The 17,498-nt window shown below is 44.8% G+C and overlaps 1 protein-coding gene across 1 annotated transcript; it reads left to right on the plus strand.

Moving 5' to 3' along the window:
• The first annotated feature begins 5,157 nt into the window (after positions 1-5,157).
• LOC129380936 (uncharacterized) lies at positions 5,158-9,330 on the plus strand. Its single transcript, XM_055063247.2, has 4 exons — positions 5,158-7,049; positions 7,247-7,494; positions 7,929-8,142; positions 9,158-9,330. Exons 1-4 carry the CDS (start codon positions 6,974-6,976, stop codon positions 9,277-9,279), a joined length of 660 nt encoding a protein of 219 aa, XP_054919222.1. The 5' UTR covers positions 5,158-6,973; the 3' UTR covers positions 9,280-9,330.
• The last annotated feature ends 8,168 nt before the right edge of the window (positions 9,331-17,498 follow it).

Raw genomic sequence — 17,498 nt, forward strand, 5'->3', positions numbered from 1 at the left:
AAATAAGCTTTGCATAAGATGTGCGCACGTGGACATTTGAAATGCGTTTAAATTTACGCGCCTGCACCGTATATATAGAAAACGCGCAGTTGCTGTGAACGACGTTTAGTGATGAATGACGGCCAACGGTCACTGCCATAATTGCAGGCACGATATTTCTGTTGGCGACATTGATTATTCGTCTCGTTTCGGCAGCCAAAATGTGCTCACATAATTGTCTACCACACGCGTGTGAAGTTTTCTTTAAACACCGTCGAAAACATTTCTTGTCTTCCGACTCCGCGAGAAAACTTCATATACGTGCTGAAAAACGTTGCACCGCTTTTTGTTGCAAGGTAATGCGCGTTTGCACGCGAACTTTTCAGCTGTTCGAGCCACGGGCGTAGTCAGGATTTTATTTCGAGGGATCGAGGGGGGGGGGGGGCTATTGTTTATATGTACATTCGTGCGTGTGTTTGTATATGTGCGTGTATATATGTACACACAAATTAAAACTTTCGGTGGGTTGGCGCCTCTCCGTCTGCGCCAATCGTTCGAGCTTTGCCTGCATTAAAAAGTGTCACCTTGCTCAGCGCTTGCGTACAGTTGCCGCGTGTAGCTCGCGACCAGCAGACGAACAAGCAAATGGAACACAAATGGAACGACCCAGCACCCGTGTAACAAGAGGATCGGAAAAATGGATGATAAGGCACCATCGAACGAATTACTTTATGCAAACCCTGACATACAACGTACCCGCGCAATTAAATCAACTGCAGAAGTGTGTAAATGGAGATACGGTTCTATCACGCATGCTATTCCGCGATATCTTTGTCTTTGATAAATTTCACCTGACTGTTTAAAATTTGTAATTTAGTTGGTTTTCATACGTATTCAGAATGTACTCGTCACATGTATATTCATTTCATTTCTTGTAAGTTGCACGTGCACATTCTTTACTGTTGTTTAACTTCCTTTTAATTATTGCTTTTAATAATGTTCATTTTTTAAAGTGTAACAGTATATATTTCCCTGGCGCTAATGTTATTCACCCGAATTTCAATGCGCTCGGAATGATTATGCATGTATGAAGATCTATTCATGCCCAGGGAAGTGGATATATACCACGTGTTGTATAACTGAAGCTACTCACGAAAGCTTATTGTTTGCACTGCGGATGTGTGCGATGCTGATGTTGCCTGGTGGTGGCCCCCTGGCCTCGTCAAGCTGTATGTTTACAGCTTTCTTGCCAGGGTGGCCTTCAACACTGTACTTTGTACATGTTGTAAATAAACTTGACTTGACCGCGCGGCATTTGCCTCCTGCGCGCGCGAGGAGTGGCTTCACTGCAGGGCTGGATCATAAACCGGACCTATGCGCAACTCTGCTCCCTGCGGGAGCATATACAGGAACACTGGAACATTGCTTTCTCGCGCCTTACGGCGATGTACGTTGTAAATGACATCACAGATGTTTCTGTGGGAGCATTAGCGACCGCAGTAGAGCCCGGGCCGCATATATTGAAAATTTAGAAGGCAGAACGCCTTAGCAACTGCGGTTGAGCGCAAGTGGCTGAAAGGCGGCCGGTGACGATGACTGACTGAGCACCAGCGCCGCAGGCGCGAGAAAGTCTGTCCGACGTACCTTCAGAGAAAAAGTTCTGACTGGTGTTGCAGAAGTCGCGAGGCGCGCGGTAATGCTGAATTTAGCCTCACAAGTTGGCGGCTGGACGTAATTATATTTATTCAATCGCCTCTTTTTTACTAATTGCAACAACGTGTCATTATTTTGCATTATTCGCGGCGCCTCCGGGACACCAAAGCGGCAACGGGGACACCAAAGCTAGAACCCGGCCTGGTCCGGGGGTTGGGGCTCGCCGAGGCCTGTGCGTGCCAGGGGTGTATAAGATCGGTTTTTAATGCGAACGCCCCCTGGCACGCTTCTGCCTCCGAGACCCCAACCCACGGGCCGCCCTGCTTCCAGCTTTGATTCCCGCTACCCCTTGGGTGCCCTGGAAATCCTACGCCGCCTGCTTTATTATAACCTCAGGTGCTCTCCTGAGGCCTGTTTGGCGGTGTTACGATCGGCTTGCAGGGGTACTGACCTACTAACCTTTCCCAGCCCGCTGCAGATGTTTCGATCGACCTGCGGGGGTAGCGACCTTCGAACCCTTCCTGGCCCGCTGCGACGAGTCGCTTTGGAAAGTCAACAATGCGCCTCCTTCGAAGAACCGACGGCTTCCCGGCCCGAAGCGACGAGTCGCTTTGGAAAACCAACCATCTCCTTCGGAGAACCGACGGCACTAGCAAGGTTAGCCACGTTTGGCGGACCGAGTATTGTTAATTGGTTCGTTGTCGCCTTCATGGTCTACTTGGAGCAAGATAACTTCTGGAAAAGGGTGTTTTGCGATGCGTTTTCACGGGCCCCAGAATTCCTACCTGAGGAGTCAGCTCTGGAATCAAGAGGCGCCAGCAGGGCTCAAGCGTGACAACCAATGTCTACGAGCACCCTCTCCGCTTAGTGTGTTCTGTGAATCCAAAGTGCCGATGTGAGTGTGTGAACCTTCCCCCTCAAAGGCGGGTCGACTACGACGACGACGAGTTTGGACGAAGGTTGGACGGCAGCTTTCCCTCACCTAGGGATCTAGGGAGGACAGAGGGTTTTTAAGCAGCCGTTTTCGGCTGCTCGGTGTGCTTGGGTGCTTCGTCTTTCGTGTTCCTTTTTGCAGTCATGCTAGACTGTTGAAATGTATCTTCTGTCTCAATGTAAATATTCTAAATAAATGCCGTACTCGTAGCTCTCGATAATAGCAAGTTCCTCCCTACAACCACGTCTCAAGCGTGGGTGAGTTGGACGACGGCATGGGCCAGCTACCACTTCTTTCATGCCCGACCACAAATCCTACAACTGGTTGCCAGCGGTGGGATTGTCCTCCAACTCTCACAGCGGTTACATGTGCCCTCCTGGAGCAGTGCTTGTAAAAAATTCAAGCTATCGTCGCGACGAAAAAAGCGACCCGCGGCTTGCCTTGCCCCTTCAGACACAGCTATCACCAATTGGGGCGTCCGTGTCCTGCCTCACCGCGTGGGCAGCTAGCGGCGGAGCGTAAGCTCGACCGCACTCCGGCATGTCTAGGGGACAAACGCATACAAGACGCGCTAAGAAACCTCTGCCTAGGCAATCATATATTCAAGGAGCAAAAGCCCCCACATTTTCTCTCACGCCAGCTCTTACTCGCGCCTGCGCACAAACGGCTGGCGATCCATCAAATGAACGTCTCGTGAAAGTATATGCGTGCTATACGTGGAGGAAGGAAAAAGATAGAAGGGAGTATTACGTCACGCAGCCAGCCTTGGCAAGCGAACGCTCTGTGAAGCCACAGTGGCGGCCCAACACGTCGCCTCTCGCGTCAATATCACGGAGGAAATTCGAGATCTGCCGCGACGTTTGGTTACCGGTAGTTTTTATTCGGTGCACGCTCGGCCGACAGCTGCTAGCTGCTCAGATATGGAGGCCTCCGTGGCTGCTCAGCTTCTTTGCCTGTATCTCTGGTCACATATTTCTCTGGATGCTTATCTCCGTGTTCTGTCTTTTCGTAGATGTTAAGTCTCTAACTTCATTCTAAACTTTCCTAGGGTCATTTGTTATTTTAGTAAATAGCCGTTCATAGTACTTACCTTTTGCTTGCTTTAATGCACTGTTGACCTTATTTCTGTATTTTTTTGTAATTAGTCAACAATTGCACACTCCTGCATTTTACAAACAAGTGATACATTTTGTTTTTTCTTATCATTTTTAGCAAAGCAGCATTTATCCAGGGTTTTTGTATTTTCTTGCTCCTCTGATTGCAAAATTTCAACGGAAACGCTAGGTCGTAGCACGTAATCATTTTATGAAAGATCTTGTTTTTCAAATACAGATGACCAGTCTGTTGATAGGATCAGAGCACGAAAATTTTCTAATGCGCTTGCGTGGAAACTGCGAATCTGCGCTTTTTTTCCTCCTTCCCTTCGTTTGTGCGCGTGAGGAATGAAACAAAATACAGGCAGATGATCATTTATATCAGCGGATAACAGTCCCACAAGGCAGTCAGTACATTGGTTATGCATATATCAAGCAAGGTAGCCGTTTGCGCCGTTAGCCTCGTGGGTTCCGAGATTACGTTTGTGCAGATGAACGAATTGATGAGACCAGCAAACTGTGTAGATGATATGTCGTCCGACAACATATCTATATTTACGTCACCCATTATGATAAAGGGGGAGGACGAATGGCTCAGGAGATGTAGTACCTGTTCTAGGAAATCAAAGAACGTCAGTTTGTTTCCCAACGGTGGGCGATACATAACCACAACTGTGACATATTCTAAGCGTACCATTATACATTCTATATTGTTCGTTACAAGTGCAAATTCTGAAATTACCTCATGCTGTTCTTACTAACCCATGGTATGTGTGATTTTCACAGTACGGGGGGTTATCACTCACAGTAAGCCATGTTTCACAATATAATAAGATGTCAAAATCACATGTAGCCCTGCCTGCTGCCATCTTGAATATGCTTGTGTGAGAACTGCTCTTCATATCTCGCCAACTGTCTTGTTTGCTGTCTGACAGCTTGTGATCCTTGTCTGTCGAAGACTGTAGTGCCATTGCAGACACAGTCCCAGCCAGGCTTCCTTTTACAGCGCTCTTGTTAGGGCTTCGTAGTGTGACCGCGCATGTGATCTTAAATAATGAAGGCACGATAAGCATTGCGCTTAGCTTCTGAAGGCAAGTACTTGTAAGCACTTGCCGCTTCACATCTTCGGGAAACAAATCCAAAACGGAGAATTCTGCCAAAGCAGTCGTTCAGGAAAGAAACTGCAATCGACTGCTTGAGAGATGAAACTGCGGCCAGAAGAAACACGTAGTGTGACCTTCCAGTGAACAACTCGTTCGAAAGGGCACAAGCCGCAGTCAAAAAGCGGACGCCCGTGTGCACGTGTACACGGGCGTCTAGCTGTTCCTTTAACTTCTTCGTCTTCGCTGCTTGTCACTGGCAACTGAAGCGGCAGCCCAAAACAGTTTCCTACAAAATTTTTGTAGTCTATATATAGCCAAATATGCTTATAAGAAAACACAGACACATACCTCATATCAGTGAAAAGGCAGCGTGAAATTCTAACCCGGCCGAACTGGCATGCAGTGGTGAAGCAAAGTAAAGCAGGAAGTGAATCCGTACAGTAGAAGATGGTATGGTACACTCGGTTAAGGCGTTTCTATGCTAGCCACCGGTGTTTCAATCACTTAACTGTTTCGGTCCTTGTTTTTGATAGTACCGCCTATGGTACCGCATGGTACCACTATGTACTGCCGTACTCAAGTGCACAGCTGGCACAGCTCAAAACACAACACGTGTGCACGTGTACACGTAAGTCTTGGCTCCTGGCAGATTCCGACGAAACCACAGTAGTGTTGGTGCCTCCAAGATTGGGCAATGTGCTGTCGAATCTCGGAGGCAAACAGTGTGCAGTTTGCGCTGTGTGTGTTGTCTTGTCCTTCTTGTGATTGTTCCCTCAGCACTATACAGCCCGATGATCATAAACCAACAAGCTTAAATTTCAACTCTCTACATGTAGCATGCTTATTTCGTGTTTTTAGCCGACTACGGGTGGACAGCGGGGCCCAAAATCCTCCCATGGAGGATGAAAAATGCCCTCCGAACTTTCCCCACTGTTTTCCCGTAGGAGGCCTGGGTTGCCTGGGTCTTTTCTGCGCATCCGCATAGTTTATCGAGCAAAGTCATACGAGCATTTAAAACTGGGCAATTGAACAGTAGTGGCAGTAGGGCTGGTAGGGCGGCTAGAGGCGATTTCCCTCGCCCAACATGACTACATATGATATGTCCATGATATGTCTCTGCAAAGCCGTGCTCCCGCAAGGGCTGCAGAAGATAACGTCAACCTTTCCTTTTCCCCTCAAGAACCCCTTCTCTCCGAAGAATGTACCGATGCGTACGAGCCGAGAGGTTTACGGAGTGCGGGAAGTCAGTTTGGCCAGGTATTTAATCAGGAATACATACCACACCATGCATAGTGTTGAAAGCAAATTGACAGGTGCGCAGCATTAAAGAAACGAAATGAAAAAGTGCGTTCTCTTGCCTTCCTCTACTTGGTTTTGGTAACTGTACATTGGTGCCGCCAACTCGCATGGAACTAGCTAAGTGAAAACGAACAGGCATACACGGCATATGTGAATTTCCTCTGCATGTGTTACCAGTACTTGGTTTTGGCTGCATACAATGATGCCAGTAAATGATGAAAAATAGAGAAGTTTAATGGCACAAGAGATTCGACCTTTCACTTGTTTGTATTTTGAAATTTCTCAAGTGAGTAAGTGACGACTGCTAGTGCTAATTTCTTTTGTTATTTGTGCATGCACATTTACTCGACATTAAAAACAGATTTCCATCATAATCAGCACCATATAGAAAATCAGTGGGGGCCCCTTTAAAGGCAGATGCCAGGAGATCAAGTGTTGTTGAATGCCCTGCAGACTGCTTAAAATTTTGAACTCAATGTAGGTTAGGCATCTCTAAAGCAGAGAGAGCAGTTTACTTTTCCAAAAATTTCATATGTGGTGCGGCCTATAGTGGTGGCGTAGATGAATTTCATTGTTTGTTGAAAGGAATCGCTCATAACGCACGTGAAGCTGATTCATATATTCCTAACCTGTAAACCTCAGTGCTACTGTTTTGCGTATTCGACAAATTTCATTGGAAACGTTTGTTGGCCTTTACAAGTATGCCTAATTTATGTGTGCGTGCCCACTGTTCACTATAACAGGTATTCAGGAAGGCAGCAAAAAGGTGCCCTGCTAGAAAATCGGAAGATGCCTTCCGAAATGGTCACCTCAACTCGCTCCTTGCAGAGAATGAAGTGCCTAATTTCCAGGAAGAAGTGACATGTCTCACAAATGAAAACAAATCACTAAGGGCAGAAAATGGAAAGCTCATGAATGAGAACAAAAAGCTGCACAGCAGACTAGAAATGCTCGAGAAAGCATTATGCAGCAAAATTTTTGAATCAGGTTTGGATTTCATGTTCCAGTATTTGCATGCAGACCTAATTGGTATAGCACTGTAGACATGAGTTTTTCATCATCTTTGCCTACATTTCATCTTCATTTATATGGTTTGCATATATGTATGCCGTTTCCAAGATAGCAAAATAGAAGTGTATTTTAACAAAATAGCAACATCATTGTGTGTTTCTTAACTCGCACAGAAAGCTGCATCCCATCTGTGGCACAGAATTCAACTGGAGCCATGGCTACAACAATAACACAGAAACAGCAAGAAGTTGCTGCAGGGCCTGGCTTGCATCCAGCACAAGCAAATGAGGTGCCGCAGGGCACTTGTGCTACACCTGCAGTGCATACAAACTTGCCCCCCAGCTGCACCAGGGAGGAAGAAATCTCAACTGCCGTACAGCCACTTGTCACCATACCACCAATTTCAGTGGAGGGAGACAAGGTGCGCACAATGCCTCCGATATATTTCACGGGCATTACAGTCTGGACAAACATTTCAGCATGTGCATGTGGCTTTCTTGCTGCTATCCAGATCTGGTCTGTGCACCCAGCCTTGTTTTCTTGACATATGGCAACTCGCTGTCTAAGCTAACTTCTTTTTTCACCACTCTGGGTACTGCACACCTTTCTATAACAGCATTGACAAAGCTAGTTTAGTGGTCAAGAAAGAGTGAGTTTTTGTTCCTCAAGATTGTATTAAGCTCATCCAGCTCAAGTTAGCGGCGTGATCATAGCATGTCAGTGCAAAAGTAGTTACAATACCGCAACAGTTTCTTGAATTGCAGAGCACTATTGACCTGCCTGTTAACTAACTACTCATAATATAACTGCTCATTGCTGAAACTGTTAGTTATTATTTATTTTGCTTTATTTCAGGTGCTGTTTGGATCTGGTGGTGTGTGTGTGCCAAAAGCAGCATATGACCATTTGATGCAGCGCCAGAAAGATGGCATTTTTGTCCGTGAGGCCTGCGTTCAGTTTTTTTCAACTGCAGGCCTTATGGGTAAAAGTGTCACGGGTGCTGCATCAAATCGCACTAAAGGTGAAGCTAAACCAGCTCTGGATGCATTCAAGTACGATGCGCTAAAAGGTATGCTTCAATCCAGTCGTGTTCCTTGATTGGCCCCGAAGAAGGCATGTTTGTTTTTTTATACACCCCTTAGCAATAAGACAGTTCTTTCAAAAGTCAGCGACATGTTCCTTTGCAATTTTCTCAATGTATTATTCCGATTGTAGCTGCTCAGCGCTTGTGTGTTTGAGATTTACGCCACTTTTTAACAATACTTTTTCAATTCAAAGCTTTCTTTGCCTGCCTCCCAAAGCTTGGCATGGTTGTATAAATTGGCCAATTTATTGCCTCAGTGACTCGGCACAAGCTGTCAGTCAGTTAAAAAATTATGGGTCTTGTGGTGGGATTTGAACATCGGTACTCCAGTGTAGCATCAGATGCACTGTTCATTAGGCCATAGATGCACAAAGAACTGCAGTATAGCAACCTTACCCTCATTTCCCTCTTGCAATTTAGCACTTTGAAACACATGGCATATATGCCATATTGCATACAATTTACTTTTGAAATTTAAACATTGCACTGTGGTAGGTGGTAGTGGAGCAAGTGCCCAAAAAACCCCATGAAGCCATGCCATAATTTGCAACCATTTTTGCTGAATCACATTCAAGTGTGTGTGTGTGTGTGTGTGACAAGACTGGCTGCAGTAGGAAGGCTGTTTGGTGAAGCTTTCTTTCTGATGTATGAAGGTATAGATGCCGTTATCCATTTGGTGATAACACTGTTGTGTTTCTCCACTAATGTCTGCAAGGTATGCTGTTGTGACTAAGGGTGACTGCAAGATACATTCGTCACTGTATTCACTGCATGCAGAGATGTAACATATGTCACATCTCTGCATAGGTCTTATATATGACCACTCTGGATTTCTTACCATGTTTAGCTGTTTGTTATTGCTGGCTCATTAAATTTTGCTTATTGTTTCCACAGTGCGTGGGATCAGCACATTTTTTTCATGTTAATATGCCATATATACTTGTCCTTTCAGTAGTACTTCTAAATCTTGGTTCTCACTTGCTGACCTTTCCCATTTTAGTTTTTTTCAGGCACTACCTGGAGAAGCGGTGCAGCAGTGAAGATGACATAAGAAGGAGGCACAACCTGCTTGGAAAGCTTGTTGCTGGAAAGATTGCGGATCTGATGAAGAAGAAGAAGTAATTTTTGTAAATATTGTTTGTAAATATAATACATGCTTACTTTCAAATGAAATTTGTTCTTTTTTATAGACTGGTTGCCACATTGCAGTCCTCACTTCTGTATAGCACTATTGTTTTGATACATAAACAATGTGCTTAGACCAGTAGGCAACACTACCAATAGACAAATACACTACTAATAGGCCAATAGAGTGCCAATAGACAAATACACTACTAATAGGCCAATAGAGTGCCAATAGACAAATACACTACTAATAGGCCAATAGAGTGCCAATAGACAAATACACTACTAATAGGCCAATAGAGCACCAATATATACCAGTAAGCCACCAATAGGCTTATACAATACCGATAGACCAATATGTTCAATAATCCCATAGCCTATTGGTTTTTCTATTGGTCATTTTTGCTAGGGTAGGTAAAGAGTCTTAAGTGCTAAGCTGCCATCATCATCTGATGATAGCTAAAAAATAGTGTAGAGACACACAGATCTGTGTCATATGTCCTTCTGACATATCTGGAAATAAATGCTGTTTGCTAATTCCAATTTGGACATAGGCAGTCTAAAAGAGCTTATTATTTATGGCTTCTTTGTCTGAAACAATTTCTTCAAATGCTCTTACACATTTGGTTTACTTAATAACTGTATGTATGAACTTTTTGTTATTATCAGGCTCTTGCAACAAAAGTGAGCATCAAAAATGTGAAAGGAACACGTATTGCGCTGCATAAAAGCAGAAAAATTTGGCCTGTCTAGTCATTATTAGAAGGGGATGTATGATTTAACAAATCATTGAAATGCAATAGAATGTCTCTAATTGGCAAGGACGTTATGAGAAATTCACAAAATTTATTAGTTCACACTAAATAGGCTTAGAGAAATTTACATAGAAGTGAGTGATACACAAACTGCTCACATGAGACCATTTGTTAACAGCTAGCAAAGAAACAGCATCAAAACAAATATACTGAAAGAAGTGAAACCCACAAGCACCGGTTAACCGCTAAGCATTTATCTGCACGCAAGAGTATAAAATCGGTACAACACATATATGTATATACATATATGCCCCCACTTAATCATTCAAATAGATTATTTCTTTTTTCAGCAGTGCCAGCTAGGGCAAACTCACACATTTCTCGCATTCTTTGTGTGCATGCTTGTGTGTTTGACACTTAAGAACTGATGCTTCAGAACTGATGCAACGGTACACAGCAAGTACGGGGGAGGGGGGGGGGGGGGTATTCTATGTGAGTCCACCTACTGGACTGTCCATTTCAGCCGCTGCTGATTGGCTAGGGCCGCTCGTCTCCGCCGAGCTCATACAGCTGCATCTACTGCGGCTTGCAATTGGCTTGTGTATTGCCATATTTTGCAGCACAGACATAGAATTGTTTATTCCAAGAAGCATTTTGCTGGCATCCCAAATTTTCACTCTTGCGTCAGTGTGACATCCATATGCTTACATGCGGGCTAGTATACATTGAACACATGCTCATGCTCTACTCCATGGCTGCAGTTAGATACTGAGCCTCTGTGTTTTGCCTATGATAGATGCTGGGTGATGGAGGCAGGGCCACTTGATGTCCACTTTCTTTAATTGCTATGCAGAGAATGAGAATTTTATGATGAAAGGAAAGATGGCTGTAATGTTTAAGCAATTTGAAAAAGCTGCATGCAGCCAGAATTGGCCTGAGGAATACTGGGCAACCATATGAAGCATTTGCCTGACAGGAGGAGCACTAGAATGTCTTCGAGAGGCACTCACCTGCAGATGCAAAACAGGTTACTTAAAAGACAAGTTATTACAGACAAAAGAGTTATTTTGGCCTTCTGCGGACAATTTGTAGAGTGCTACTCTAAGAAATGACTGGAAAGCCACCTTATGGCAACACCGCTACTAAGTTTGTGACTTGCCCACGCTTTGATTGATGGACACAGCTGCCAAGGAAGCAGCAAACCTCCAGGAACTGCTATCATGGAGTAGTCCTTTGGGTGCTTGTTAAAGGTCAACTCTGGCATTTTTTAAGCATATTAGGATATTGTTATTTTCAAATGGCATTGACAGTCCTGTCACCAGTAGGCTGATTCAATTTACTTAGAAATTCATCAATAATTTTAAATAACCAATAAACGAGATACCGAAACCGAAACGGGCAGCTGCTTCGCATGACGTCACGATCAGTTGATGCTGTCAGACCCTACACAACCATAGCTAGTGTAAACACGCACAAAGCATGCTAAACACATAGTTCACATGCGCCAAAGAAGCGAAGCTGATGTCTCCTGACAACACAGGGAGCTTTTGCAGATTTTTCAAACTAGACAGCGGCGATTTCAGCTAAGATTTCAGCGACAGTGGCGGTGTAGACTCTGACGTCACAAACACAGGGTGGCCAGTAAAAGGTCATGAGTCGGGATCGCAACCAATCTTTACAATTCATGTTCAGGAAAAATAAATGACTTGCAGCCACATTGTTCGGCACAAATAATCAGAGCGTCAAAGAGAATGTATATTGAAAATTTTCTTAAAGGGACACTAAAGCGAAAAATGATTTCTTCTGCATCAGTAAATTACCGTTCTACAACACCAAAAACACCACTCTTACAACGATAATACGTTTGGTAAGCCAGAAAAAGCGCAAGAACGAAATACGGGTGGCGACGCCTACTTAAGTTCCCGCACCTGGGGGCTGTGACGTCCTGGATTTTGATGGCATCTTCTAGGGCCTACTAATTATGTATAGCGGTACAGATTGACTACATTGAGTTCTAAGGGAACCAAATATTAAACATGGCAAGTTTCGGGAACCATTATTCAGCCAACGCGGCCTAAATGCGAAAACATACTTTGGAATCCTTGACGTCACGCTGACATACCGGCGCGAAATTCAAGTACTGATACTTGGACCTTCATTTCCTCATCTAATAATCAAACTATCTTTTTTAAATGACTGCCTGCAGGGTTCTCAAACAATGCTTCATTAGTCTAAGCTGATTTATTGTTTCGCTTTAGTGTCACTTTAAGTTCAGTGGACATCGAAAAATTGCCGGAGTTGCCCTTTATGTTGTTAATTATTACAGAGGTTGAGAATTACTAACGCTCTCGATCTAATGATGGTGCTGGCTGACCAGCACATCGAGATTGAGGAAAGTGGTAATTTAGGAAAAGGCAGGACAAAACTAATCTAGCACCATTGTGGCAGTACGTTTAAGGGTATTGTGTGCTCATGATATGGAAGTCGAAAACACGTCGTGGTACTTTCCAAAATTATCCTGCTGTAATAAATATTGTTACAACTTGTCAATTTGTGGCTCCCATGTGGGAGCCACAATTGACAAGTTCACAGTGGTTGTCATAGCCTGCAGGGGCTTCTGAGGGTCCTACACTCTTAAAAAAGTTAGCATCCTTTTGGGGCATACCTTCTCCCACAACTATGATCCCCATCTGCTTTGCCTGTGTTTCCTTTCTTTAACGCTGCGAGCCCGGTACTACCAGGTCACGAACGGCATGCGCATTGTCAGAGCAGCATAGCATTCTTGATAGGAAAGTAGCCAGCACAGACTTTTCAAGAAAGGAAACGGAAGCAAGAAAGATGAATATTGTTGTGGGACAAGACAAGCCCCACAGGGTGCAAGCTTTTTTAAGAGTGTAGCTGAAAAGTTCTTGAGATACAGTTCATTCCGGTGAATGCGAGTTTTTCACTATTTACTGTCTCTATCATCATGCCATGCCTCAGTTCCTCCATGGGAAGCCCCCTGTTCTGGCAAAGCAGATAATAGAAAACCTCACACGAGCATCAGATTACGTAGTTCAGGATCTGAAAGTTGGAAGCTAGCGAAGAAGACGGGTTGCTTGTTCGCTCGGCCAACCAGAGAAGCGACTTCTATGAAGGAAACTTTATCATTCCAAGCTGCACATGCTTCGTGTTCATCAAGTTAAAATTATCAAGTTGAAAAAGTCACCGCCAGTGCTTGTGTCGTCTCTAGCTTCTTTGAGAGTTGTCTTGGGTGTTTGCACTAAATTTTTCACCTTCAAAATACTGGGTACCAACTAGGCCCAACTGAAGCTTTATTGAAGAATTCTCGAGTTGTATTACTGCTCATTTATGGTTGGGGCTTCCCATGTCTACCTGAAGAGTACAAAGATCAGCCAAATCTGACTGCCCAGACCAGGCACGTACGCAGGATTTTTTTTCGGGGGGGGGGGGGGGGGGGGCAACCCAAGGTAACTTTTCCATGAAAATGAGGGAGAGGGTACTTTTACTAGTACAAATGTGAATAATGCCCACCATTCGCTATAAAGACGCATAAACCCGCAAAAGAGAATAGAAATAAGGTGTATCTCACAGGTACGCCTGTGAGAGGCACCACTTCTTTACTTGGCAAACAAAGAACCACATCAAATGGACTCGTGCATGAAAGATGCGCAGGAAGAACCTTGCCAAGAACAAGTTAACCAGAAAAAGTGCAAAATAAAGATTTCTAGTAGCGTCCTGTGAATGATCTCTGGAAGAATTATAGCGAAATGTATATTTGCGGAACAACCACAGTTCTTTTGGATCCCTCCTTTACTGCTCTACCAAATGCCAAAACCGACTCATGTTGTTATTTGGGAAGTTGCGTAACGATGCCTGGTCACCAGTCCCGTACAGCCGAGTAGAGCGCCGGACGCTCCTGTTCTAGACGTACTGCGCCCACCACGGAAGGTTACAAAAACACCCCCATTAGCACAGCAGGGAAGTGGCTACGTCAGCGGCTCGAATGATAAATGTAGAAGAGTCATTCAAAACACACGGAATTATTCTCCACTTCCGGCAGCGTTTTCTCTACTTCCTTATTAAATAAAAAGATGTTGATCCATAAATATTTGCACAAACAATTTTCGCTTTTCGTCCCTGTTTGGCTGCTGCCTTGGCTTTCTTCCTTAGTAGATCGCTTAATTTCTCATCTCCTTGCGACTCTTGTTTCTTGTTGCCAATTTTTCACGAAAAGTGCTGTACAATTAGGGAAAACAAGAGGAGGTAAGGGGGTGACAGTCATATTGCTTATGGGTTGAACGGTTATTCCAGGGTCTGATGATGGACGCTGTTTCACAATATACTATTTTCTACCTTATCTAACCCATATCGCGGATATATGGTTCCAAGGATCTGCCAGCGTCGCGGGGAGCCATTACTCGAGGAAATAACGAATCCAAACGATTTCTCCGGCCGCAACTCGTTCCATGAGCATACACAACAGCTCAGTATGAACCGAGTTTCTTTCTTGGTCCCTGGATCAGTCTAGACAAAGAAGGTTGGACTAACGAAGCAACAGCGATGCGCGTGATCGTTGAATAAATGGTGACATAAAATTGGGTTGGGCATTATAAATAAAATATTATATTTAAAACAATAAACTACGCCCTGCCTGCTGCAATAGATGTGGACATAAGGGTTGTGTTGGGCAATAAAAATTAATAAAAGTAAAATATTTAAAATAGGAAACTAAGCCCTGCCTGCTGCAATAGATGTGGACAGCTGAATTCATCTTGAGTTAATCGCGCAGGCACCGAATCGATGAGAAAACTGGCCTCCACACCCCAGGAAATGCCGATAACTACCGCCATCCAAAAGGAGTGAAAAACATGACAACCATTCGACTCTGTGAAGACGGAATGGCATCGAAAGCTGACGACAGTCAAAGCTCTCAAACGAAAAGCAAAGTGTTTCACCTCCGTTGCGGGTCGGCCTGAAGATAGTGTTACATCGGGCCAATCCGCGGCGGAGGTGAAGCAGGCGTTAAGCACCCCCCCACCACCCATACGTGGGCCGCTCCCGAAGATAGTGAAACATCGGGCCGACCCTGGGCGGAGGTGAAGCAGACGTTAAGCACTACCCATACGTGGGCCCATCCCGAAGATTCCGAAGCGCACCTTATAGGTTCCCGAGTCCACAGGCGTACGTGCCATTGATCTTGGACCGCTTTCGCACGATCACCAGGATCGGCCCACATTATGATTTTTTCTGTTAAAGGACGCCAAAACAAACTACGGAAGTTAGTCATACACTGCTTTCGCTTTAAAAGGCAGCAGAATGTTGACCGCCAAGTAGATTGATTTGTCGGCATTTTATGAATGTGTGTGAGGAGTGGTGGCGTGGGCGGATGGGGGGGGGGGGGGGGGGGGTATGTCACTTAATTTCGGGGTGGGTCCGGGCCCCCCCGGGCCCCCCCTTGGGTACGTGCCTGGCCCAGACTGTCATAGGCTGCAAGTCTGCTCATGTGGAAAACGGGAACCCTATGAAGACTGAACTGGATCCAATGAACACTGAACTGCTACCTGAAGTCGTCATTGAATAGGCTCAGTCTGCTTTGCAGAAGTCATCCTATCACAGACGGTGCCCATTCAAATCACTGATAAAAAGCTCATGTAGAGTACATACTGTCTTCCCTGCACTAAGTGCATGACAATGTACTCTGGGCATAGCGTGTGACAACAAAGGCACCAAGACACAATGGACAACTATATCTATTCACTCTTCGCCTTGTTTTGCTCAGTAATATACATAATGTGGCATCAGGAGTGAAACAGTAATCCAAAGACACAGCACAATGCGTCAGCCACAGCATGGTAGGTGGTTTTCTCCAGCTGCCACTGCCGTTCAAACCAAGTGGCAACACAGTGACCGCATGGGGGCAATGGCGATCTTCCTACCTCATCTATAAAGAAGCGTGCGAGTATAAGTCCAAACCCAATGTGGCATGCAAAGTTCTTCTCCTTTTTCCTGTCTTTGGTCCCACAAGCACAAAGGATCTACCTAAAATTGCCAAATAGTGCAGAGAAGCTGCTCACTTTGATAGTGCCATATATTTAGAACAACACTGATGCACTGTACAAGTTCTACAAGAACGTGATGAAAGTGGCCACCATCTTCAACTTCATAATGCAATGGGGGGGCAGTGTGTCAACGAGTTTGTGGCTGAGCTGTGATTCCAAGGCTCATGCAGCAACTTTATCAGCATCACGGACTGCCTCATTGGTGAAAGACTTATTAGCATACTGGATTCAGCACTTCGTGAATGCTTGTTCAGTGAGCAGAACTTGGCATTGGAATATATTGTTGCTACTTGCAAAGCTATCAAGATGTTGAAGAAGCATGTTCAGGACCTGCAGGTGACAGAACCTCATCAAGTGATGGATACAATTAACCTGTGTAATCTAAGAGACAACTACAACTGTGGTTATCAGCATAGTAACAACTGCATGGCCACAAAGCCTGTCATAGCAACCTAATCTGTCTCAGAAATTCAACATGGCAGAGCAATCAATACAACACGGCTGAGCAACACAGCTAATCGCAGCAGCCATGTACTCCACCATTTTCGAAGTGCGATACTGTGAATGCTACATGCAACTGTCCTGCATATGGCATCAACCGTCAACAGTGCAAAAAGTTTGGACATTTTGCATCCTTGTGCCAGCAGAACAGATATGCACCATTGCATCAGGTGTGTGTGACATATGTCTCAACGCCAGAACAAGACAGTCTCTTCCTCAGTCAACTCAGAGTTGGCAGCTAGTGTGTCAACATTTGCATGGACATCTGCGCTGGAAGCTCTCAGCAACAGTCACCTTCAAGATGGACAATGGGAATGGCAATTGATGTTCGCCCCAAGCATCTGCTCGATAACTCAAGTGAACAATTAACCTGCAGTGGAACCCACAAGTACCAAAGTTCTCGTATATAGTCTGGCAAGTGTCCATCAATCACTGATGAGTACATCCGACCAACAAAGACAGTGAATCATTTCAGCACCGACTTGAAGTACTTGATTGTCAACCTAGATATCTACCCAGTCTTTGTTGCTGAGGCATCCCAGGACCTACAGTAGATAGCACCTTCAGCAGCTTGCCTGCACTGAAGCTCCTAATACTGCCTATACACTACCCTGCACGAAGCCATTAAGGATTTTAAGATCTTCACTAGAATTGGTCAGTTGCCAGAAAAAGTCATGATCACAGTATGAAACGACGTAACACCACAGTGACTGCAATGATATCTAATGGACATACTGTGGACAGCAGCTGCCAGGCCATGAATACACCGGGTGTTGTATTTGTCCTAACCACTAGTTCTCCAAGCAGCTTTCCTGGAGATGAAATTGACCCCTCGTCAGTCAACATGAAGAATAGATGGCATGACCTCATGAAGGTAACCTATTTCCCTCAGTCACTG

Source organism: Dermacentor andersoni, chromosome 1 (genome assembly GCF_023375885.2).
Source record: "Dermacentor andersoni chromosome 1, qqDerAnde1_hic_scaffold, whole genome shotgun sequence".
In the NCBI taxonomy this organism is placed as follows: domain Eukaryota; kingdom Metazoa; phylum Arthropoda; class Arachnida; order Ixodida; family Ixodidae; genus Dermacentor; species Dermacentor andersoni.